Here is a 24,965-nt window from a genome sequence, read left to right as displayed (position 1 = left end):
AAAACAACTTTCCAGTGTAACTGGGACAATTATTGTAGCATTCATTCCTCATTTTCTATCAGTAGAAAAAGAGCACAGCGCTGATTGACCCCGTTCCTCACAGAACTGTGGAAGAAGTATTCAGATACTCGGTAGAAGCCAGAGAAACACAGGGGAAAGAATAGCATTGTTAAAGTCAATCTACTATTATCAGAAAAATGTAACAAAAGTTAGATCACTGACTGATATAATACATATTATATATATTAACAGCAACGCCATATAGATTAACATGTTTTGATTGAGTAGCTGGTCGAGCACTTTTAATATGCTTTTTATGAAACTATTAAACAATATACTGTATACAATGTTTAGTAGTTTATGTTCTATAACAAATTACATTTCATGAGTTGGTCATATGTACAGTTTCAATCTGCAAAATAATCAGTAACCTAAGATATCAAATACAGTAAATATACAAATAAAAAGGTACAAATAAGGGGATATATTAAAGAAAAGTACATCATTATAAACACAATCCTTGAGTTAACCATGAGTAAAAAAAAAAGAAAAGAAGAAACACTCGTCTGTTTTCATAAATCCTTTAATATATGAAAGATGCATATTTTAAACACAATATACAGTGTAACAGACCATGTCCCACAGTTTTCATATACAACATTTCTTTACAAGGCTGCCCCTACACGCAGACAGGTCTAAACCGAGAGAATGGATCGATAACATGGTCAAACTGAGAAAAGATATTCATAGTGGTTTCTGTGTACAACATCCTTATTCCTCAACTGTAAACTCGTTCAACTTTAAAACACTTTTCGTTCTAGTCACATCACGCTTGTGTCCTAATCTAATGTCATGAATGAACTAACAACTGTGATATTGCTGTTAATGTGCTCACTAACAAGTCAATTATGCTGCTTCTCTGTGCTGTGATCAGCATCTGCGCATGATGAGGTAAAACTTGTGAATGCCAGATGTGATGCTTGATTATAAAAGGGAAATGTCAAAAGAAAATGCATCAAATTAGGCTTTGAAGCATGATAAGGATCAAGGATAGAGTGGGTGAAAAGGACAGTTATTTAGTATTCATATGCATAAAGGAAAATACAAAAGAGGTCAATCAAGTCATTCATAAATCAATTTGTAGCAAAAATAAGGTCCACAGCAATAAAGAAAGATAAAATCCTGGAGTGATGATTTCGATGATATTCAGAAACCGTCCGCATCGAGCTACTGAAGAGAAAATATTGTTAAACCGGTCGTTTCGATTCATTTAAATTCTTTGTGATTGCATATACGAGAGGTTTCTCAATACTCTAATTTCACCTCCTCGACTCCTCGGTCCTCCGGTAGTGACCCGGAAATGGATTTCAGCGCGCCATGTTGAAGGACATCTCATTTCTCTAAATGCACATTGAGGACCGAGCATCGATTTATAGAAAATATATAAATCTAAAACATCGCAGGAGACGAGCCTTTTTTTCAAATTGCTGAGCTTCACTTGTCTTGTGCATTGCGCTGCATAAGGAGAACTTGTAACGGAGCGTGGAGCAGGAGTCCAGGCTGATTCAGACTTAGACATTCATATGCATAAGGCTCCTCCTTGGGAATGATTTAACTGCCCACAGGGAAAGCAGAGAAATTAACAGGGCGTTTCATAATGCAAGGCCATTATGATAAAGCCTAATTAGCATTGTTTGCTCCCTCCCCCTTTCCCCTACATTAAAGGAATACAAAACCAGAATCACCCAAAGCTGTTAAAACAAACATAAGCCAGAAAGTCACCTTTGTTGAGTCTGCATATGAAAGCCGCGCTGCTAGAACGGCTTATTATGGCATTATTGTCCTTATTACCAAGGTGACTGTCTGATTATTGGCATATCCATCCAAACACGGCAGTGGCTGCAGAGAGAGAGAGAGCCGGAGTGCTTTTTATTTAAGAGCTGCAGCAGAACTGACAACCGTGGCCTCCATCTGCATTCAGCCAGATCCTCGGCATCACTCAAAAAGGCAGCATCCCACCATTTTATCATGTACAACAGAATATTCTCACAGAGCCTGTTTTTTTTTAATTCATGAAAGGGCCGTTTGAGACCCTGAGAAAGCACTTCCAATTAAGGGTGATTTAGGAAAAAATACTTCAAAGCTTTTTGAATTAAGTAATGACACATTATTAGTTTCAAGCCACTTCTCAAAAAGATTAAACTAGAAAAGGTGTGGAGGGAAAATAAACACTGTTTTCATCCTGATCTGCTCGACTCCAGTGGGACAGATTGATTTACAACGCTTCGTGAAATCAAAGAGGCCCACACACATTTTTTGAATCAGAAATAAATCCCGGCACATCAGGCGAACGTTGCAACTTTGGGTGGGAATTTCACATGTTTCACATCAGATCTGACGGGGACAAATAATGTGTGTTCTCTCAGATTGCTGGAGGCTCTTACTCACTGAATTACACCTAAAGCGCTGAAATGAATGAGCCTCTTCAACGAAAAGTCATCCATTTTAACTGAGAGAAGTCATTAATTCAGTTCAGAACAGATGCAGTGTGCTACTCTGGATCTATGCTATGGTTGTTGTTTTGACTTGAGTGGCTGTTTTAGTTTTTTTCCAAAGGAGCCCTGCGTGTAAAAATACATCAAAATGACAGGCGAAGTCGGATCAGATAAAGTTTTGAAGAGGGAGCGTGTGGGCGAAAGCAACATGCCTCATGTAAGCAAAGCAGGTGATCAGAAGGTGCCGCTATACACAGTCAGGGAAGCAGAGTTGGTGTGCTGTTCAAAGAATATTAACGTGACTCACATTTCACCTTACATGCATCATGATTCATCATGTTTCTTTTGGCAGCCAGTCTGTATATGTGGCTGTGTGTGGTCCAGTGAAACCCACCCAAATCATGCCTGTGCTACGTGACTGAATGATGCTGCTGCAGCTGGAAACAACTGTTATATGAAAAAAATCAAGTCATATCAGAAACTACATTCTGCGAGGATCATGGACGAAGATGAAAAGCTGCGAGGGTAACTTAAAGGTGGGGTAGGTAACTCACTTCAGAAACACTTGTTATATTTAATGGAAAGCTCTTAACATCCCAATAGCAATGAATACGTGAAATGCTTTGACAATAAATACATACAAAAATGTCATCAGTGGAAGCCGTGGCGCTGTAAAAAGCTCGACCAATCATCTGAGCCGGCCCGGCTAAAATAACTGGATGGCCTATCCCTGTCAGCCTTCCATCTCGTGCACAAACTTATCTCGTGCCCTCATTGGTCATGTGCGCGTTCGTGTGTGTTGGAGGAGGGGCTCTGCAAGGAAGTCTGAAGGAAGGGGCCGATTTTTTTCGGCTGTGTATTTTCAAATTCTAGCGCACTCAAGCTGGTTTCTCCATTCTTACCTACCCTACCTTTAATAATCTGCTTTTTCTTATAATGAACAAAGGGCAACACAAGCTGAGAACAAAGTGTTAAAAAATTAACTTCAATATTGCCTCAGTCTGGAAATAATGGCAAAATATTCAATGCCATCATGTGAAAATTCTTGTTAGCATGGTTATTGTACTACATATCAATTATCTAAGCAAGGTTAAAGCAGCATTCATGTTATATTGAGGCTGTAGCTAATATAAAAAGCTCACAGCGTGGTTGTACTATTCTATTTAAAAACCAGTCCAAACAAAAGACACAACATTGAATTAAAGATAAAATCGGTTCTGTAACTTTTTTAATATTTGTTTGACTTTTCATTTCAACTGGCACTTCCCACATAAAAGGGACAATAAATTCACATTTGGGCTATCTATAAATGCTACTTGTTATTATGGCATTCCTAATATAATCACAATATGTAGCCAGACAAAATCATATGCATTTAGCTTGTGGCCGTATGATTTCATTTTGGTCTCCAAAAGCTTTTTTGCAGTTGACTGATGGTTCAGAGGTAAAGCAGGTGCCTGGTGAAGTCAAATAATGAACCCAGAAAAAAAATTAGTCTATGAATAGATAGAATATAAAGGATTAATAAAAGGATATCTTTAAAAACAGACAAATATTCTTATTTCATAATGCAGAGGACAAAATATAAGACATATGCGGTGAAGTGAGTCAAGTAAAAAAGGCCCCAAACCAGCAATCCCATGTGCCTGAGGGATGCACAGAGATAACAACAATCTCCACTATCTGTAAACCCTTTCCTTGTATAGCATAGTTACACCATCATAACCACACCAGGCCATTTAATGTAATACAATACAACATCCTTCAGTAAATCTACAGATAATACAATCACTGCAGGGCAAACAGGGTGACTTTCGAGGAACTGTCAGTGTTCTGCATTAAGTTCGTCTTCTCAATTCAACAGACATGGATGGAAACAAATAAATATGCTTTCTCACCAGTGGCAGAAAGCACATGTTTTCGGCCCTGAGGTATTGTGGGGGTGGTGCAGAAATTCCATTTAAGAGAATAGGAAAGAGACAAATATATCACTGGAAATTAAATGGCACTTTTTTTTTACATTTTGAGTTAGAATTTAAGTCTCCTGAAAACATTTGAAGTTGCAGACTTGACCGGCCAGTGTTCAGAGTTTTTTCAGTGGTCATAAAAGGTCACGATGGAGAGAAAAAACGACACGCAGGGGAATCTGTGCGTTTGTTTTGACGGTCGACCAGTCGCCCATGATTCCCCAGAGCAGGAAGTGGTGACAAGCACATTTAAAACTGGCTGTTTGTAGAATGAGGTGTTCAGCCCCTCACTGAGGCTCGGTGACAATGTCGCTTGACCATAAAATGGAGACCTATTGTCCCTTTTCCTATGTTTTTGTTTGCTTTATCCATGGCTTCCAAACTCCCAGTTGAAAAGGGGTCCGTGTGCAACTGCGCCCCATAAATACACTTGTCCAAAGAACACAATGAGAAGAAACATAAAAAAAAGTAAGAATCTAACTATAAAGTAGGCAGGACAGTCTTCTGTATATTTGGGTTAAAATCCCAGCAGAGTGGTAAACAAAGTGTTGACTGTTTGGTTTGTGTGGGATGTTCCTCACCCCATTCAAGTGTCTCTGATAAACAGGGAGTAAACTCTTTGTGTCTGCACGTTTAGTGTGAGAGTGCGTGGGTGCTGCTTAGCTCAAAGGCAAAGTAGACAGAGTTGAAGGTTCTCGGCGTCCTCATTGTGTGCGGTGTTGACCTGGCTGGGGGGTGAGGGGCGGACCTCCCTCACTTCACCTCTCATGTCACCAGTTGGCTTTGACAGCTTTCACATCGCTCACCAGGTTTTGAGCAAGGCAGATACCAAAGATCTGAAGAGGAAAACACACAGGAGTCACGACATTAGATCACATTTGATCAGAATACAGGATGTTGTTTAGAAAGAAAAAATAATCCTGTATTGCAGTGGTTTGCTTAATAGTGCGTGCCGTCAGCACTAGATGGCAGTCACAATACAAAATCACACCCAAACATTTTAGTTTTCGGAACACACTTTATTTTAAATGCAGTAGGTTCCCTTTTTTCAATAAAAAACACAATCAAACATGGACTTCTTACCTGTAAAAGTGCAACACCAACAAAGATTCCAGCTACAATAATCAGGTTGTCCTGAAGCCACTTCTCAAACTGTCCCACACAGCCCTTGGTATAGATATATTTCTGCCGGTCCAGCTCCTTTAAAAAACAGAACAAACAGATAACAAGTAAATTCATAGTTGGAGTAAATCAATTGTTTCCTAGAATCACATTAACAATGATCAGCTCTTAGAGAGGACACTGGCTGTTGTCATGGTTTAAAAAACCAACTCTGAACTATGACTCATGATGGACAAAGCAAACAGACAGATAGCATTTTGCCCACTGTCTCTTTCCCCGCTGAGGACGGCATGAGGAGAGATAGATAGTCACTCTGAGATTAGAACATGTCAGTGTGTTCACATCATGGAGAATATCAAGGCTGTGTATTCAGCTTCTGGGAGTGCCCTTGTCAGGACTGAGCAAACAGGCAGAAGCTGCTTCCTGTTACCGGACAGATGTCTGCTTGTGTTTTCACATGATGATGTACGTCTTCTATCCAGAGATGGGACATAAAAAGGTGTTATTTAGAGCCGCAAAGACTAACTGAGAATGGGTGTGAATAGGACTCTATACAATACTCTCTTTGTTACTCACAGCACAAGTCAACCCGGCAAACCCTTTGTCCTCCTGCAAAACCTGAAAGCTATCTTTCAACCAATGGGAGGCAAAGGGAGCCCTTTGGCAGCCAATAAAAAAAAGCAGGAAACATGATGTTATTCTGGCTGTGAACTTCCTCTGAAGCTATTTCAGCCCTCTGCTTTTTTCCCCTGTCCTCCCCATGTCTCCTGCTCTTCCTCAGCCTGCTCTCCACACAACAGGCAGCACAGGAACTTGCTGCACATCACTGATAGTTCCAGCAAAATGTCAAAGGCCAGGGCGTTAGCAGAAGAGCATGCAGAGAAAATGAATTCATACCAACTCAGTGGCAGGTGGTTCACTGTATTGCAGTGCGCCTAGCAACAGCAATCTCCCTGACTGCAGTGCAGCGAGTTGTAACCACCACACCCACACACAGAGGAAAAGGGAACGGACTGGCATAACCCACTGAGTCGCCAATTACAGAGTGTAGTAAGGCTGCTCTCAAGGCTATAACGGGAGCCTAATTATCCCCGTTAGAAGAACAATCTGTTATTAAGGCAAGAAGCACGAAGGGGAGCCTGTGTGTGACTTAACCCTGTACACACACTCTGTCTGCTCTGTTGGCCAACTGCTTCTGGGTTAACTTTTTCTATGTGTGCATTTAGAACAAGGAAAAAACATCTTTGATCAATAAACGTGAGGTCTAAATGTTGAGAAATCTTATTTGTATTTGTTCCACTGAATGTTATTTTTTTTATTAACTATCACATTCTTTGCAATACAAATGAAGCGGATTACCACTCCACCCTCCACGGATGCTCAGGCCATTTCAATCAAACAGGATTGCAGCTTGTCAATCAACTCGCCCTCAGGAGTAATTCGATTCAGCAGCTTCGAGTCATTTTAAGCAGAAATCACACACTGCCTGCCAATCATACCTCAATCTGACAGTTCTGTGAATGCAAAGGTTTAGCTGCTATCACTTCATTAACATGTTTAAATATACTATGATTATTCATTTTGAAAGCTGGGTCCAGATAAGACTGGAAGAGTTGTAAAAAGAATATAATGGTAAGAGAGTGTACAAACCAATTTAAGCCGAACATCGTAACCACACTGCGTGTTGATGACATCCTCCTGTAAGAACACAAAAATGTAAACGTCATCTTTATTTCAACTACTGGTCACACTAGTGTTATTAATGCTCATTTTAAGTCTGAGGGACAAAAGCAGAATTACATTAAGAACTACCTTCCTTTAAGCCCACGTCACACTGTCCCAAAATTGACACCAGATGGACACTAGGGCTGTACCCGAATATTCAAATATTCGTTCGTTGGCCAACTATTCGGGCTTCAATTTCATTATTCGGATATTCGTTTTTTTTTTTTTTCTTTCCTAAAATGTATGCTATCAATAAAGGCGAATTGCCATATTCTTATACTATATTTATACTTTTGAATTGCACTGTTAAAATGCGGAAATATATACAATCTCAGCCTGTGCTCCTGACATCGCGTTCACTCACAGTCACGAACGCAAACGGCACGCTTCACCTCGCTTCACCTCGTTTCACACACCTGAACACAAAATGCCGAAGACTTCAGCTGTGTGGGACCATTTTAAATTGGACGACGGTAAGAAGAAGGCAGTGTGCCAAATATGCGATAAGAAACTGGCCTACCACGGTGGCACAACAACTCTGAAAAGTCACCTGGATGCTGTCTGTAGTAGCCTAGCTTAGCTTAGCTGTTGTCAAGTTGCCATGATGAAACTGCTTTATCCGCCGTTTAAACAGTAACGTTGCACATGATAAAATCGTGCACTTACTTTGCTTGGAAAATAGTTGCAAGCAAGCAACCTAATTGTTTTTTTATATTGTTTTTCAATTTTATCCGAATAGTGAAAATAATAGGAGCAATGTGGGAACATCTGGGGCTAAGGCAATTATTGGCATACAGTTTGTTCATTTATTTTTCGTTCTTCATTTATTTAAATACTGTTTACTGTATCGGTAACAAGTATTACACTGTTAGGCATGTTACGGCTATGTTATTAAAAGTATTGTTGTTATAACAGAAATACGTGTTTTGTATCTTCAGGTTGTAAAACGTTATAGACGGAATTTGGAACCAGATTTGGTCCCCGGGCGCTGCACTGCGGCTGGGTTAAATGCAGAGGACACATTTAGTTTTAATGTATGCGAGTACTGACACAATAAATAAATATAAAATCGTAATAGTATGTAAGGAAATGCTCTGATCGTAACAATATCGGGCCATTCGTGAGGGTATCTTAAGCCATCGTATGACTGCCGGTGGAGTTTCTCAGGCTCCGGCAGCAACTTCGTGAGCGGTGGCAAAATCTTTGGCATGCCAAAAAATTGCCGAAATACCTTGCGAAGGTTCATTTTCGTGTTGAATTTGTGTGTCCATTTTGCCCTTCGTAAGGCCATCGTGAGGGCATCTTTTCAAATCGTGTCATCTTCGTCTTTACTTCGTGTGATCATCGGTGCCATCGGGCATTTTTCGCCTCACAAAGACAATACGAAGGAAACAAGAAGCTGCCCGATTGTCTTAGGAAGGCAACACGACTACGTGAAGCCCTTGCAATGCCGTCGTGTAGCCATTGTATTATAGTATGACGACATCGAGATTGCATTTATTGCACAACAAAATCATGTAAACATTATGTAAATAACCCAATTTGTGTTCTGCGAAACTGAAAAGGATATTATATTGTTTTTTTTACTTGCGTTGCAGTTGTATGTCTTAATTGTAATTTTGGTTAACTTCTTGTTTTATTTAGATGCTTTTATTTTGAAGGCGAGTTTACGCTGTTGACAGGAAGTTTTTGTTGCTATGGAAACAGCATGGCGGACATATAAATATGACATATAAAGACAGAGAAAGTAAAGAATAAAGTGTATGTTTAAATGTTAGCACCCCCCGAAAAGGCACAAGCTCTTACGTTGAGTCTGGATACATTCTAAATCATCAGTAAAGTCTACGATCATATTTTCGTGTGTGGTTCGGGTGCCATCGTGTGGCCTTCTGTAGGCATCGTACTTGCTTCGGCTGTTGCTTGGCTGTTGACCAAGTTCGGGGCCATCTTCGTTCCAATTCCATATTCGTGTGTCCAACTGGTGTCGATTTCAGGACAGTGTGACGCAGGCTTTAAAGAACAACTCTAAGTTATTGATAAACCAAGGGTTAGCGATGGCTTGAAATCAAATGGCTGCAGGACTTGCTACATATTGGACTTGTTATTTGTCTGAAAAGCCCCAAAATAATGTCGTCATTTTAGAAAGCAGCAAAAAATGCCCATTATTGCAGGATTAATCATGCACTTTATGGCAGGATGACTCACGGCAGGGTCTTTGACACAGCAGGAGAAGGGGACTCCACAGCGCTCCCTGCTGGGGTTCGGCTCTGTGCAGTTGAAGTAGATGTTCAGGTTCCAGTCGTCGGGCCCGTGAGCTCCACAGCAGGACCACTGCAGAAATAAGAGGCAGAGATTAAGCGGCTACCTCCGGTTAACGGACAGGTATATTTTCTCTGATCTTGAAACAGCTCTTTATATCTGGGCTCAAGTCAGCCTGGGTGGGTAGCCAGCTTACTGTGGCGGGAAGCAACAACAGATAGTGAGACACAAATGGAGGGACAACCGCCGATCTAATCGCCTTAACTGTGCGTCATAACAGAGCCCAGTGATGACACATGGGAGTCTATTATCTAAACTGTCTTGTTCATATAATTGAATAATCATTTGAGAGGAATACAGTCACATTAATCATGAGATTTGCTGAACATTTGTAGTGTCTGTCTCCTCCCTGCTCACTACTGAGCTGATTCAAGATAAGCTATGAAACTTGTATGAAACATCATTTCTAAAGAAGGGAGTGGAGTTTTCCAGCTGAGCTGTTAAAAGGAATTTTGATGTGGAAATTCTGTTACAAATCATTTTGAGTCAGTAGGTGTGTACTCACATATTCCTGGGCAAAGTCAATAAGATTCTGCAAGTCGATGTCATCACGGTAGGCCTTTACATTGTTGTTGATGAAAAAGTTGAGCTGGTCTTTGATCCAGTCTTTAAAGACGAAGGCAAGGATCCCCGCAGTAAGCTCCAAGAAGAAGATCAAACCCAGGAACACAGAAAACTGACGCACACAAATGAAACACACAAGCAGAAAACGATAAATCTGTCACTTAAATCAGGGACTCTGGGCGCCCCACAGAGAGATCCTGTTTTCTTAAAGATCAAAACATTAAATCACATTATTTCTAGCATTTCCGGTAAAATAATTAAAACGACAACAGGTCTGATGAAAAGTCCCTGTCAGGGTCTGGTTCTAGGGCCTGCCCTGTTTGCCGACTGAGGTTATAGCAACAAACACCGCAGTCCCAGAAGTGCCGTTATATCATCCCTTTACAGTAAATGTAGCAGGAGACGGGGCTAATGATAAATGCACAAAAGCCACATTAGCTCCTCTCTCAGACGCCTGACTTACTGCTGCTAATGGACATCGGCTGGAGTTAATAGCTACTCTTGCAGCCAGCAACAAGGCAAGTTTGTCTCCGTCAGTCACATGCGGTTATCAATACAGCTGAACACAAACAAGCCTCCCAAAATGGTACCATCATGGCTTTGGGCTTTAGAATAATTATTCTTTGTTTCACAGATCAGAAGCAATGATGATGAAAAACATTACGCGACACCATGAAAATGTATTGGTGGATTATATAGCATGGATCATTAATTTCGAATTAAACTTGGTTGCGTGAAGAGATAACACATATTTGTGACATGCAACCACCCATAGCATTTGGCTCGGGTGAGTCAAAGTGACACCTGCTGCAGAGACAGCCTCGGCTATGGTGTGAACTGCAGACTAAGGGAGTGTGAAGTGCTTGAGTTGGTGTATGTGCTCAGAAAGTCGGGAGCTGGCTTACGAATTTAAGCAGGGTGGTGTTCTCTCGGAGCGCTCCGATGCAGCCGGCAAAGCCCAGGACGAACATGACCCCTCCTACGACGATGAAGAGCCACACCGGGTCGAAGCCCCCGAGGTCTGTGATGGATGACAGATTGGCCAGCACGCCCTGAGGCAAAAGATAAAAGGATAAAAAGATAGGTTAGAACTCTGACAATAATACTTCCGAAATCAAACCTTACTATCTGACAATAATTCTTCCGAAATCAAAACTCACTATTTCTTTTACAAGGTCCAAACTGAAGTCATATCCTGACAAACCACAGTTAACCTTGAGAAGAGATTGTGATATCAAGTGGTGAGAATGTAATGACACAACCACGAGGCAAACTGGTGTTGCACTGTTCAGAGATGCAGGAGCCGTGCGGAAAAATCTAATAAAAGGCAATACTGTTATTTGATTAGAACGGTATCTACAAAGTGTGTTGCTTTCTAAACACAATAACAGCTTTCCAGTGTAATCAATTTATCCACAACACAACTTCCCTCTCTGGCAGATCTCTGTCAGACCTATGGGAAAAATAACTTTTATCAGGAGAGACACAGTCCACAGCCGTCAGCAAACATTCACTAACAGACATTGGTCCTTCCTCTCTGCATATCCTGCTGCACAGCCCCCAGGCCACAGTGTTTCCGACATGTTTTCCTGTCAGTTTTTGGTCTGCATCATCTCTCGCATTGACACATTTCACAAACAGACGCCAAAGAGCGGGTTCATGGTACGCTGAGTCAATGTTCCAGGGTAGCACATTAGAAGGAGGTGCAAAAAATGCTTGTTCATACATAACTTGTGTTCTGGTGCATGATCTCTCACCATCTCTTCATATATCTCTTTCCCATCTTGAAGGATATGTATATGTGGGCCTCTGCAGGCGCCTGCTCTCTACTCTGATATCCTGTTTGCTTGTCACATACAGTGCACATGTCAAACTCTTGAAGCTAAAGCCCAAGAAGCTGAAATCTCATTCTGCTTAAAGTAAGCTCCACTGCACTGAGCTAAGGGACAGCGATATGACAAGAGGCATAACTGGGTTCCTGTGTTTTTGTGGCACTCGTGCAGAATTGAGTGCCTTCATTTTAATTAAAGCATGAAGCCCAGAAACAATGTCGTCTGGCGGAACGCAGCAGGCTAGAAATTAAATCATCTTAGGCGGTGTTTACACGAGAACGAAACGGGTTGTATCTTCTACTTTACTCGCGCGTATAGACCGTTCGTTCACACGAGGCCGTAACGGAACAGCGGAAACGGACCCCGCAAACGATAACGGGTCCCAAGGTGGATAGATCTGCAAACGGAACGCTCTGGGGGGGCAAACGGCTCAGTGTGTAGGCCCTATACGATCATTTCCTGATAACGATGAAGCCATAGCCCCACCTCTGCTGCTCACTGCTGTAGCATGGTCAGTAGCTACTGCTAGCTCCTCTACCACAACCATCAGCAACAAGTGGACATGGAGAATTACATGAACTACATGTTGCTAAATCTACCGCAGGGCATAAACAGAAGGGCAACCATGGCAACCATGCTCAGGGGTCTTCTTCGCTGCTTTTTGGTGTATTTTGTGGCAGAAGTACAGCACCACTTACAGGCCCGGCATAGGTACTACAGCGTTTCCAGTGGTTTCGTGTGAACGGACATGTTAAATGAGCCGAATGCGTGTAAACGGAAGACTTTTATGATAATGAATTTGGTCCATTTGCGCTCCCGTGTAAACGGGGTCTTAGTCACTGAGACCCAAACTCACCACCACTGTGCCTTTCCAGTACCCGCTATTCATCATTGGGCCTAATCCCTTTGAATTATTCACGCTCTTCCACCACTCCGATGCAGGCCTATTTGTACAGAGTTCACGACCAGACGTTTCTAATCAGTACACGCTTCCACGCTGGTGCAGCATTTACTGAACAGACCGGTACAATTTCTAGCTAATTAACGAACAAATTGACTGTTAACTCAATTGGAGGGAGTTTTAAATGTGGTCATGATCCACTGCACATGAGAGGTTAATGGTAGCACCTGGCTTTTGTAGTTGGTATACTGAAGAAATAAACAGGAAAAATGTTCAATGCAAATGTAGGGCATTTATTTTTGCCTGGAAAAGGCATTGTAATCTTGGTGAATATAAATTTGAACTAATGTGTCCTTATTTGTAACTATGCTTATCACTAGATTATGGTGAACTGCCGACAATTGGAAAAACGTATTGGCCCTACAAAATGTTAACAGTCAGACGCAGTAACATAATTTATTGCCTGAGACAACCCTAACTTGTTTAGCAGGACTTCTTCACGGTAATATATCTTTTAGTGCTACCAAGCATTACAGGAACATTGCCCTTATTTCCACGGCACTTCTCTCTTAAGCCCTATTTCTATCTAAACGTTCACGCAAATTTTACTTCCAGCTTATTTCTGCCGGAATATGGAGAATAATTTGAGCTACGCTGTTGAGACAATCATGCATTTCAACAGTGTGTGTATGTGTGTTTGAACTCACCTTCTCCGCCCATGCCCACAGGCCAACAGCCAAGAATGTGGCTCCTAGTAACTGTAAAACAAAGCACACAGAAGAGACTTCACTGTAGGGTGGAACGCAACAGCTAAGTAATGAAGAAAATCAATATGTTAATCTAACCTGATCCATATTTAGTGTAAGTTAATGAAATTAATAAATGTCTTTCTTGACAAATGAACAGAATCAGGATTGTAGGTGTGGTTTGATCACAGTGATGTCTCCAAGGCAACAAACTCAAACAAATCAAAAACTTTCTGTTGTTAAACTCAACTGCGATTGATCCACAGTTATCCATGACATCAACTTTTTCCAATAGCCTCACCCACATCATATCAAGTGATAAGAGCACAGAAAAATCTCTCAGTGACAATAACTAGTATTTTGTAAAACGAGCAGATAATAGTGCGTTCAATTGAAACAAATGGCTTTTAGAGCCTTGAAGCAAAACAGACAGATTAGATTCCTTAACTTGCCGTGGAAAGGGTAAATCACTAACTCTGCAGGTTATTGCAGGTTAGAGTCATGCACTGCTCCGCTTAATAGGCTGGAGGATCTGATATCCTGAGAGTTAAGGGAAATCCCTTCGGCATTAGCGTCCTGTCCCAGTGAAGGATGAATGTAGGGCTCACAGTTTAAAAGATGCCAAAAAGAAAGAGATCTTCAAAAAGCACTGGGGTTGTGGCTTGCGATAGTCAACTTACTACTTTTTGAAAGAAAAAGAACAGTACAAGGATTATAGGAATATTTACAGAATCGTTGAGCGGCCCAACCAAGCAAGGAGGCAGAGGTAGAGAGTTAAAATATAACCCGGTGTGGGCATTTATTACTCCTTGTGGTACATGACACAGCCTCAATCTTACTGTCTCATGTGAACAAAGTCGCCAGCAACAAGGATCTCACACACACTACCTGTCCACTGACAGGGAAAACAGAGCCTAAATACACACACACACACTAATCAGGCCAATGAGACACAGGTGGGGGGGAGGAGACAACACCGGGCGCCAGGTGACCACAATCACCAGTAACAAACAAGACGGGAGGGGGAACACTTGTACAATTAATGTACTTAATTGTACATTGTTATAACTTAACGTCATGACATATACACGCTCAAACATATTATTTGCACACAATGATTAATCTCAACCGCTGTCAATCTTACACAATCATAAACACTTTTGGCGCTCTCGCTATAACTCCCCTCTCTTTTCAGGTGGAGCCGAGGATCCGACCAGCATCTGCCAGACGACATTCCAATTANTTAAAAGATTAAATAGAACCTCTTTTTTTCGGGGGGGCCTTTTATGGGAAAAACAGGCCTGCGCCCATGACAAATTATGCCCTAGCTATCTTACAAAAATTTAGTAAAAGTGTCGACATTCATGAAACTTGGCTCGCTTTATTGGCAACCAGCTCCTAGAACCTATACCCTGAAAATGCTTGAGGGCGGCAATAAGAGAACGATTTTTTGGGCGCGTGGGTGCATTTTATGACAGGTGCTGGCCATCACATTATTGCCCCCCTTGCCTATCTTAAGCATTTTTCAAGGTTTATGCGTTCAGCGGACTGGTACCAATAAATTGAGCCACAGTTTGCAAACAAACTGTTTCAGTATGTGACACTTTTATTATGTAAGATAGCAAGGGGTGCATAGCGTGGCAAAAAAATATGCTGACAAAGACTATGTAACATAAACATATAATTTGCATGGGACCTGGCTTGAAACACACGGAACACTGTTGTTGTTGTTGTTGTTGTTGTTGTTGTTGTTGGCGAAACACATCAGCAATGACACGGGTAAAGCGGGGGAGAGCAGGAGAGGTTGGGAGAGGCAGGGCTATGGCGTATAGTAGGGATGCTCCGATCCTCACTTTAAATCTTCCATTTAAAGTGATGTTTAAAACTCAGTTAATGGGGCTCATTAACTAGAGCTTCCAAAAACAACAATCAACTTAATTATTACATTCAAATGATGTACAAAGTACATAATTCAAGTTTACATTAACTTTGGATAATAACATGGGAGTAATGAGCGGAAGCACTCTCTTTTCCTCTCTCTCTCTCTCTCTTTCCCCCTCTCTCTCCCCCTCTCTCCCTCTCCTGACAGCCTGTCAGTATCTCACGCAGCTCACTGATCCAGTAATCAGTGACCCGAAGAATACATATATTTATAACTAGTTTAGCTTGTTCCAGAGTTAGATATAGCTAAGTGTATTTGGTCTAACTCGTGTGTGTTTCGCTCCGCTCACCGGTCCGACGGGTGGAGCTGCAGGATTTCTGCTTCACACACGTTGCATTCCGCTATTTTACTGTCTTTTTCGGACACCTTAAAAAAATGCCAGACCGGTGAAGCCATTTTGGCGAGCTTGTTTTGCCGCACACAGAGAAAAGTGTCATGTATTTTACCTCATGCGATCTGCTCTCGCGATCGGCATGTTTAGAGAACACCGATCGATCGGTGGAGAGTGAGTATCGGCCGATCTCGATCGGTGACCGATCGATCGGAGCATCCCTAGCGTATAGTGTGTACACACAGAGCCGTTTGGCCCCCAAGAGCGTTCAGTCCGCAGATCTATCCACCTTGTTTGAGGGCTCCGTTTCAGCGGTTCCGTTACGGCCTCGTGTGAACGAACCGTCCATACGATAGAGAACTGTAGCAGATACAACCCGTTCCGTCTCCGTGTAAACGTGGCCTTAGGCTCATAACATTTGTATTATACCATTCCTAGAACTATTGTTTCTGCTCCAAACACTTCAAATAACTCCAAAAGTCAACATTTACTGGAAACAGATGAATGTCATAATTTCCAAAAATCACAAGATCTTTTATTATGCAGTTTTTTTGCTGCGTGAAGAAAATTGTATAATCTCCCTGTTGCCACAGAAAAAAGGACCAATTGATGAATTAAAGTCCTAAAAGAAAAGTGACCTGAAAAATACCAACTCTTCATTTAATCTGATCAACTATTTTTTTCATCTCTTTAAGAGTGACGGCATCATAAAATATGACGACAGAAATTCATAGCTTGAAAACCTAAAGGTCAAAGGAATTCCATGTTGTACATACTCACTAATCAGACAGCAATTCAGTAAAAATCACCCATTTCTTGGTAGTGGGGCTTTACACATATAACGTTATTGTCAAATTAACTGCTTAGCTCCATCGAAATTGACATTCCTAAGAGATTTGTGACTGTAATTAACTTAACTAAGGAACACCGTAATGGCAAAGTCTGAAATATAATAGCTCCATTGAAATTGGATTAAATCATATTGTTGGGAAGCTGATTAAATTGGGAAGCAAGTAAACTCATGGCAATCCATCAGCACACTTAACAAGACTTGCCGCAGGGCATTCACATACTGTGGGGTTTTAGTAAAGGGTGTGGTGGATTTAACTGGAAAGAGACACGCAGGAAGAGTGTAAGCTCCTGGAGATCAGGTAGAAGAGATTAGACAGACAGTCAGTGGGAGTATTAAACCAATTAGCGTCCGACTCTAAGTAATCCACCTAGATTAAAAACTGAGACAGAGAAAACAACTCTTACCTTACAGGAAGCTACTGTTACACAAAGGTATCTAAAGTTTAATGATATGGAATCGTTCTTTAGATAATATAGGTAATTTAGTGAAAATTCAAAGTGGGATATTATTTACATATGCTATGAAGATTAGCTTCTAGAACACTGTGATTTACATTCAAAACAACAGTTAAATAATTCCCCCATTATATGAAAATATAAGGCAGCAAACGCACCACCTCATTTTCAAATGAAAACTAAATAGCGTCTGGATGTCATTGCAACAAGCCTTAACCACCTTTGTAAAACAACAAAACACCTGCATTTGTTAAACAACAACTGTGCGCTCCAAAACCCATCCTACCAAACTACTTAGTATTCCAGAAAAAAAGAGGCAGACCGCAAAGGTTTGTCCTTGAGAGAACCTGAAGGCTAAACTGAACCTTCACTTTACTTTCAAATGAGGCACAAAGCCCAAAACCAAAGTTTCATAGAAGGAGCAACTTTAGAACTTTGCCCTCAATGAAGCTTGAGTTGTTATCACCCTGTGCAGAGTTATCAGCCAACATGACTGTTAAGGGAAGTGCATAAACATTATCATTCCCTACAATCGGTTATAAATGCTAAAATAAGGAACTGTAGCAATCCCACAAAAAATGTAGCATCAATGTTGCTTAGTTCAGCATTCAAAAGGGGAAGACAACTTTGACTGAGGGAAGTTCAGTTAACAGTAAATATATATAATTGCGTATGTTGTAAAGGGAGGAGCTTTTCTAGTAAATGCCTGCCAACCATTTAATGGTTCTTCCTGTATTATTTGCATCAAGAGTTGATGAAACACGGTTGGGTGATATCTGGCACACATAAGGATTCCTTCTTAAAGGGGACCTATCATGCAAAATGCACCTTTGTACGTCTTTTATACATGAATATGTGTCCCCGGTGTTCCAGGGAACTCACCAAGTGTCAGAAAACACAACCCTCTCTATTTTCCTCCTTAGCCAAATTTCTAAAAAAAGGGGCTGCAACGGATCTGAAAAAAAACGGATCCAGATTTCAACACTTTTCTACGTCACAAAGAGGTGCTCCGCTTATTGGTCAACTCTCTACCTATCAGGGGAATGAGCCACGGTCACGTGCATTTCCAAACCTCTCATTCGCATATACTGTAGGACGGACTTCCGTCCATTTGGCTATTCAAATGTTAACGAAACGGACAGACTTCCGTGCACATCAGCAGCTGTCGGATTAAAACAGTTTAATGCACTTTTAACACTCACGTACCCAGGATTCCTGCTCCTTTCCTCGGTTACAAAGTGAGGTGACGCAGCCTGTCCTCTGGGTGCGCTCTGTGAGGGGGGGGGTGGTATCGCAGCCTGCTCCTCTGCCTGCCTGCCGCTGCGCTCTGCCTCTATCCACACAACTTTTCCCCGCCTTTCAAAGACTTATTTGCTGGGTCAAACTCTAAGTTACAAACTGTACACATTGCATTCTTGCTAATTAGCCAAAATATGAACGGAATAAATAGCAAGCATCGTAACAAACAGAGTAAAATAAATAGGGACAACAGCTTGTCAACTAACCATTCAGAAACGTCCTGCTGCAACCGAGATGTTTGCACCTCCACCAAAACCTCCGCTGTTTCAGGGTCAGTTTCTGGATCAAATTGATAATATGCTTGAACACATGCATTGCTCTGAGATGACATGTTTATTCCACACTCGTAATCACAGCAAACATGGTAACGTGACTCTCGCCGGCTCATGCCCCCCTCTTCTGCAGGGGGGCGTGGTCAGCTGCTGCTCAGAATTTTCAAAGACAGGCTTGGAATAGAGCGAAAATGAGCGAAACGAGGCATGGCTAAAGAATGATGTTTGGTATTTTGAAAAATAAAATGTATAAACATACCTTATATAGGTATGGTCATACACTATATCATTTAAATATAGCATGATAGGTCTCCTTTAAACAAGTTTAAATTATACCACTGCTTCACTTAGGAGACATTTAAAATGTTTATAATCAACCAGAAATACTGAGGAACAGATTGCACATGACTGGGATTATTATTATAATTTGGTGCTGCCTTCAAATGCTTCAAAAATTGTCCATCCCGTAATTTGGAACAACATTTTTGGTGATACCAGAGCTGCTACATGTTGAAGAAAAACAGCACAGAAATACTCATACTGTGATTTGACATACAGTGTACCATGCAATATTCCATTTAATTTATATTGTAAGTAATATTTATATTCAATAGTATTATAATGCATGTCATATTGCATTTCCCCCGTTTCCCAGATTAATTGAGGTGTTCTTGAAGGCAGCTTTGAGTGAGACAGCTATGAAGGTATCCAAACCTAAGGCCGTGTCATTTTGGATTTCTATTTCTTCAACTATGTCTCAATTTCTTTCCTAACTAGTTATTTGAGCTTGATTGTCTTTATTTATAAAATGGATAATCATTGAGTCTCCTTTTGGATAGGTCAGCCAGTTGAGTCATACTTAAAATTAAACTAAAATGTAGCCAATTTAAGCAGGAAATCCAACTGTTACCTCAAAGTATCTCCAGGCAGTGTCTGTCAGCCTCACACATTATTTTTCAGCAAATGTTGACACCCGTATTATGTTCCTATTTTAAAGACCTATCTGCAGCAAAACATCCCTCATGGGAAAATAAGGTTTGGACAGAAGTGAAATTGACTGAATGAGTACATTGGAACTGAACATGCCTTTGTGCAGGCGCTGTGTTTTCTTTTATCTAACTTTTCCCACAGGCCGAGCAGCCAGAGTCATATTCAGGTCAGTTGGTGGCATTGAAGCACACTATCTGCGAAAACTCTGTCAATGCTTCCCTAAGAGTAAAATAATAACCTGATAAAAAGTGCATTTTAGCCAGAAGAAGATAAAAAAACAAAGGATTTAAAATATAGATGCTAAATATAGAGATCCACATTAATCCCCTTTTATCCATTAAGCAATAAAACCAAGAATAGCACAGAAAAACGTTTTTATTCTTGCTTTGTTTATTCGTAAACAAGGTGTTTGAAAGTTTCTTTAATCACAACGGGTCTAATGAGATACTTTTTTGCTTTCTTCTGTACAATGTTTAAACATTTAATCTAATCTATGTGCTTATATCCCTGAGCAAGTACACAAAGTCTGGAACTAGATGTCCCTGTATGTGCTTTGTTTGTTAAAATCAGACTTTTCAAGTTTATTTTGAATTATTATCAAGTACCCCTGCAATGTGTGTGTCCCAGTGCGAGGGTTTCCTCTCCGTGTGGAAATAGAGATTATCACCACTTGACAAGATGCTCCCTGAGCCAGCTGATCCCATTAACCTCAACTAACTAGCAGACACACCAAGCTCCACGCTGCCTGGACACACACAAATACACAGGGTATAGACTTACTCAAGTGTGACTGCCCTTTCGCTGACTCTCTAAAAAGCTGAATATCTAATGCAGCTGGCCGTGTGAACGCAGCCATTCTTAATGATATGATATCAGTGTCACTGCCAGCGCAGTGGATTAAATGAGAAGCTCTTCCGATTTCACAGGAAGAAATCACTTTCAGACATTATGAATTAAAACTTCACAACACTTGACACTGAAAAATCAATTGACATGTGCCTGATTAATTACAACAGCATTTAAATAAAACAGGTTTCAGAGCCAAATTATATCTAAGTGGAATAGACTCTAGAGCAGGGGTTGCCAACACGTCGATCGCGAGCTACCAGTAGCTCGCGGAGGTTTTCCGAGTAGCTCACCAGAGGGCGCTAAAGTGCAGTTGACATGTTGAGACATATTTATTTATGTAGTATATTTTGAGAGTAAGAAAGATAGAGAAAAAGAGATGTAAGATGCAGTCATGACAACTGAGGAAGGTCCGTCAAAGAAGAAATCTAAAATATACTACTTTCATGACGAGTGGGAACATGAATTTTTATTTACGAGCATCAAAGACAAGTGTGTGTGTTTAATTTGTGGCTCGAGTGTTGCGGTGGGGAAGAAGGGAAATGTCGAGCGGCACTTCACAAAACTTCACGAAAACTTTTCAAAGGAGTATCCCGCCGGCAGTTGCCTTCGCGTTGAGAAGGTACAACANCGCTGACTCTCTAAAAAGCTGAATATCTAATGCAGCTGGCCGTGTGAACGCAGCCATTCTTAATGATATGATACCAGTGTCACTGCAGCGCAGTGGATTAAATGAGAAGCTCTTCCGATTTCACAGGAAGAAATCACTTTCAGACATTATGAATTAAAACTTCACAACACTTGACACTGAAAAATCAATTGACATGTGCCTGATTAATTACAACAGCATTTAAATAAAACAGGTTTCAGAGCCAAATTATATCTAAGTGGAATAGACTCTAGAGGCTGATGCTAAAATGCAGAGAAGTTAGTTCCTGTTCAAAGCTTTTAACTCGTATCAGGATCCAGATATTGTGTTGACCTAAATTAGATATAAAACATTTGACATGGAGTATGACATCAGAAATAAAAATGAATCAGAAAAGAAAAAACCCTTGTGAGTGAACTTTGCCTTCCTGTCCACATCTGATTTTATCTGTGGAAAATGGCAAATATTACAAAACAGAAAAAATTACCATTCGTCCTCAGACACAAGACTAGAGGAGAGGAACAATTTTGTTTTGTGAGGCCTTTTCTTTGATACACATTTAAACCATGTTTAATATGTTAAGCAGGCTGTACACTATAGTGCAACTATTACTTGTATTATTGAGTAACCTGTTGATTAAAGTCTCGGTCTTATTTTAATTTCCCAGAGCCCAAGATGAAATATTACACGTTTTTGTTTTGTCTGATAATCAGTCTAAAAAGCACAATTTATATTCCGATAACCCCTTTTTTATTGGAGAAGCTGCAATCAGCAATCATTTCCACTTTTTCCAATTATTTTGTCAATTGACTAATTGCTTGGATAACAAATTATTCCTGTCCTACTATACGCGCAGACAAAAGCATGCAATACAAGGCTTTCTTCCAATGCACTGATACATGCTGCATATGCAACATGTGAAAATATGAACTGTCGTTTACTTCATTATGTGCATTGAGCGCCGTGTCCTGAAATGGCTGCGTTCTCACTTTTTACAGCTGTCCACCTGAATGTAGCCCATTTTGCATTTATCCCCTAATGTGGACAGTCACACTTATAATAACACACAGCCTGCCTTCAACCAACTCAGCCAGTTGGTAACAAGCCCTTAATTACAGCAAATAGAGCTTCTAAACAGTTCTGCGGCTCAGGCAGAAAATATGATTAATTAAGGGGATGTTTGTGAGGATTGTGTCTTTTGTGAGGACGTGAGAAGGTATGCTGTTGGGTGTAAATGTCTGGCTGTCAACAGCGAGCATGAGCGATGGAAGAATCCAAACTAGTTTTTACCACTCTATTTTGTTCACAAAATGTAAGGTCTCACAAGCATTCTGTCTCAATTTAGACAGCATTTTCAAGCCTGAAAAGATCACTATAGGAAAGACAAATGGGTTGATTTGGAGAGAATAAACCCCATCTCTCTCTATTTCGGCAATGCACTAGCTTTTCTGTCAAATCGTGTTTAGCAGCGCACAAACAAGGGGAGAACATCTTCTAGCGATTATTAACGGAAACAGCTAGCGAGCTGGAACTTGTTGCAGCTTAGACATAGGACTGTTGGCTTGGCCTGAGTGTCAATACAGTCTGAAAGAACACAACATGAGTCAGACACAACACTATGGCCCTATGACTCAATATTTCCTGGAAGATTGAATAACAGAGCACTTTTCATTTGTGAGGCCAATTGTAAAATGACTATGTGCATTGCTCCAGTCTGAGGCATGTTTGTCTGTTCATATCACCTCAGTTTCAAAAGAAAAAGACAGAGATAGAGTAGCAGTTTGTGAAACTCCTACATCTTGAAGGGGAGTGTTGAGCAACGAAGAGGTGGTGACGAAGGAGGAAAAGGAAGATATCAAGTTGCATGTGGATCCCATGTGCCTGTTGAGTCCGTCAGAACAAGCAAATGGAAGGCAGAAAACACAGAATCACACCCTGTCCTCCCCCCCAAGTCTTTGTTATCACCAGCCCTCTTTGTGCGTTTGTGGGTGTGTGAGTGAGAGAAACAATGCTATCCCACAGAGCCCGGGCACTATAGTAATGGAGGGAGTGAAAAGGGGTGCTTGAAAAGAGGAGGGCTGGATGGTATTCAGGCCTGTGTGGCTTTTTCCTCCAGCTCCAACAATGTGTGGGAAGACCCTGTGGGTCACAGAGACACGCCATTCCTTCACCCATAGACATTATTATACACCAGCCGCACAGACGCACGCAATGCAGACGGGCAAGGAGGGTGGGGTGAAAGAGACTGAACAGAAGAACTTTTCAGACTGAGAAGGGATACATATGGAGAGAGGGCATTGTTAAGGAGATGTGCCACTGATCTAACAATACAGACACATGTAATTTCTCAAACACAATAGTACCATCTTTACAGCCAAGTCAGAACTTGGAGAGAAACTAACATCAGTCCAGCTTTTGTTTAAGTTAGTTTGTATCTCCACCAGCCACCAACTCTTACAGACAATCCAATCATTAATAGTGGTCCCTTTACTATTGTAGAAACTATAGTTAGCCAATGAAATGTTAATATATGTACATCGGTGATTTAGCCACAATATTAGTATATGAATTTTGTGAAGGGTAAAAGATACAGCTGACCAAAAAGTGAGAAAGAAAAAAAGTACACTAAATGGACGTCTGCTAAAACAGTTGACAAAAATAACATTTTAAAAGGTCATGTCAATAATGCTCTAAAGACCTCTAGCACATATAACTACTATCCTGCACTACTAAGTAATTAGCGACTTCCTGTAGGACAGTAAAGTAAAAAGCTAATCTGTTATACTTATACAATGAGTAACTATACAAAGCTTAACAACAACACAAAACCAGCACAACAACAACAACACATGGCGTGAGAAAGAACTCATTTAATAATTGTTTAGCAACTTAAAAGATCGTGAAACTAAAACTTAAGGATTAATCTAAATCCAAGTTGGCTAACTCTAAAGGTGCTAACGTAAAGCTAACTTACCCAAGTACTTGAGACTTTAAGTTGGCAACATTAGCGTTATTTTTGCTTGTGGCACCGACCGGAAAAACGATTTAAAAAGTGTATTTACTTACCCAGAATAAAATGTTGAATCCAAATAAGAAGTATTTCACGCAGCAGCTGACTTCTGCCCCTTTATAATTATGGTGTTTTCTATTCATTCTTCAAAGTATAGTGGTGGCTAACTGGCAAGCTAACTAGATGACATTAACTACTATGGCTGGTACTTTAAAAGCTTAACCAAAGCTTCAGTTCTTGAACTACTGAAGCCAAGGTTAGCTGGCTCCATCAGCTACAGTACACGACGCCGAGTTTACTCGCCGGACAGCGATAAGTAAATCAAACATAGGAGGCTAATTATCTTTTCCTTGCTTTAGCAATTAGCTTGCTAGCCCAGCTAGCTCGCAACTTCTATGGTTAGCATTAGCAGCTAATAACAACAAATGCAGGGACACTTTAAGGCACAGGCATTCATCTGCAGTTCAGTCGATATTCAAGTTGCCTGGCGTTACTTTCGTAGCGTAAATCACACCGGGAAATGGAGATAAAGCTGCTGGCCTTTCAGCTAAACGCCTCCTCGATTATCTCTGTTGCCGCATCGACCCTTGAAATCTTCATCCTTGTTGTTTTGTGCAGTAAAACAAGCCCCTGCTGTCAAACGAGGA

General features: G+C 40.9%; 1 protein-coding gene across 1 annotated transcript; it reads right to left on the bottom strand.

The window, feature by feature from the left end:
* Positions 1-3,349: 3,349 nt before the first annotated feature.
* On the bottom strand, positions 3,350-24,965 carry tspan17 (tetraspanin 17). The gene is made up of 8 exons (XM_010787740.1): positions 24,375-24,965; positions 13,633-13,683; positions 11,098-11,244; positions 10,134-10,304; positions 9,515-9,640; positions 7,235-7,282; positions 5,546-5,662; positions 3,350-5,298 (listed from the first exon to the last, which is right to left on the bottom strand). Exons 1-8 carry the CDS (start codon positions 24,459-24,461, stop codon positions 5,233-5,235), a joined length of 813 nt encoding a protein of 270 aa, XP_010786042.1. The 5' UTR covers positions 24,462-24,965; the 3' UTR covers positions 3,350-5,232.

Source organism: Notothenia coriiceps, unplaced genomic scaffold (assembly GCF_000735185.1).
Source record: "Notothenia coriiceps isolate Sejong01 unplaced genomic scaffold, NC01 NC01_scaffold00031140, whole genome shotgun sequence".
Lineage (NCBI taxonomy): Eukaryota > Metazoa > Chordata > Actinopteri > Perciformes > Nototheniidae > Notothenia > Notothenia coriiceps.
The sequence above is the reverse complement of the archived record's forward strand: the minus strand, read 5'-3'. Positions and strand labels throughout refer to the sequence as shown.

Excerpts from the sequence above, each read along its gene's own strand:
- tspan17 (XM_010787740.1), bottom strand. The coding sequence starts at position 24,461 with ATGAATAGAAAACACCATAATTATAAAGGGGCAGAAGTCAGCTGCTGC. Across the intron at positions 11,245-13,632 it reads TGTGGGCATGGGCGGAGAAG|GGCGTGCTGGCCAATCTGTC; the intron begins GTGAGTTCAAAC and ends CTTTTGCCTCAG. Across the intron at positions 5,299-5,545 it reads TTGGTGTTGCACTTTTACAG|ATCTTTGGTATCTGCCTTGC; the intron begins GTAAGAAGTCCA and ends TTTCCTCTTCAG.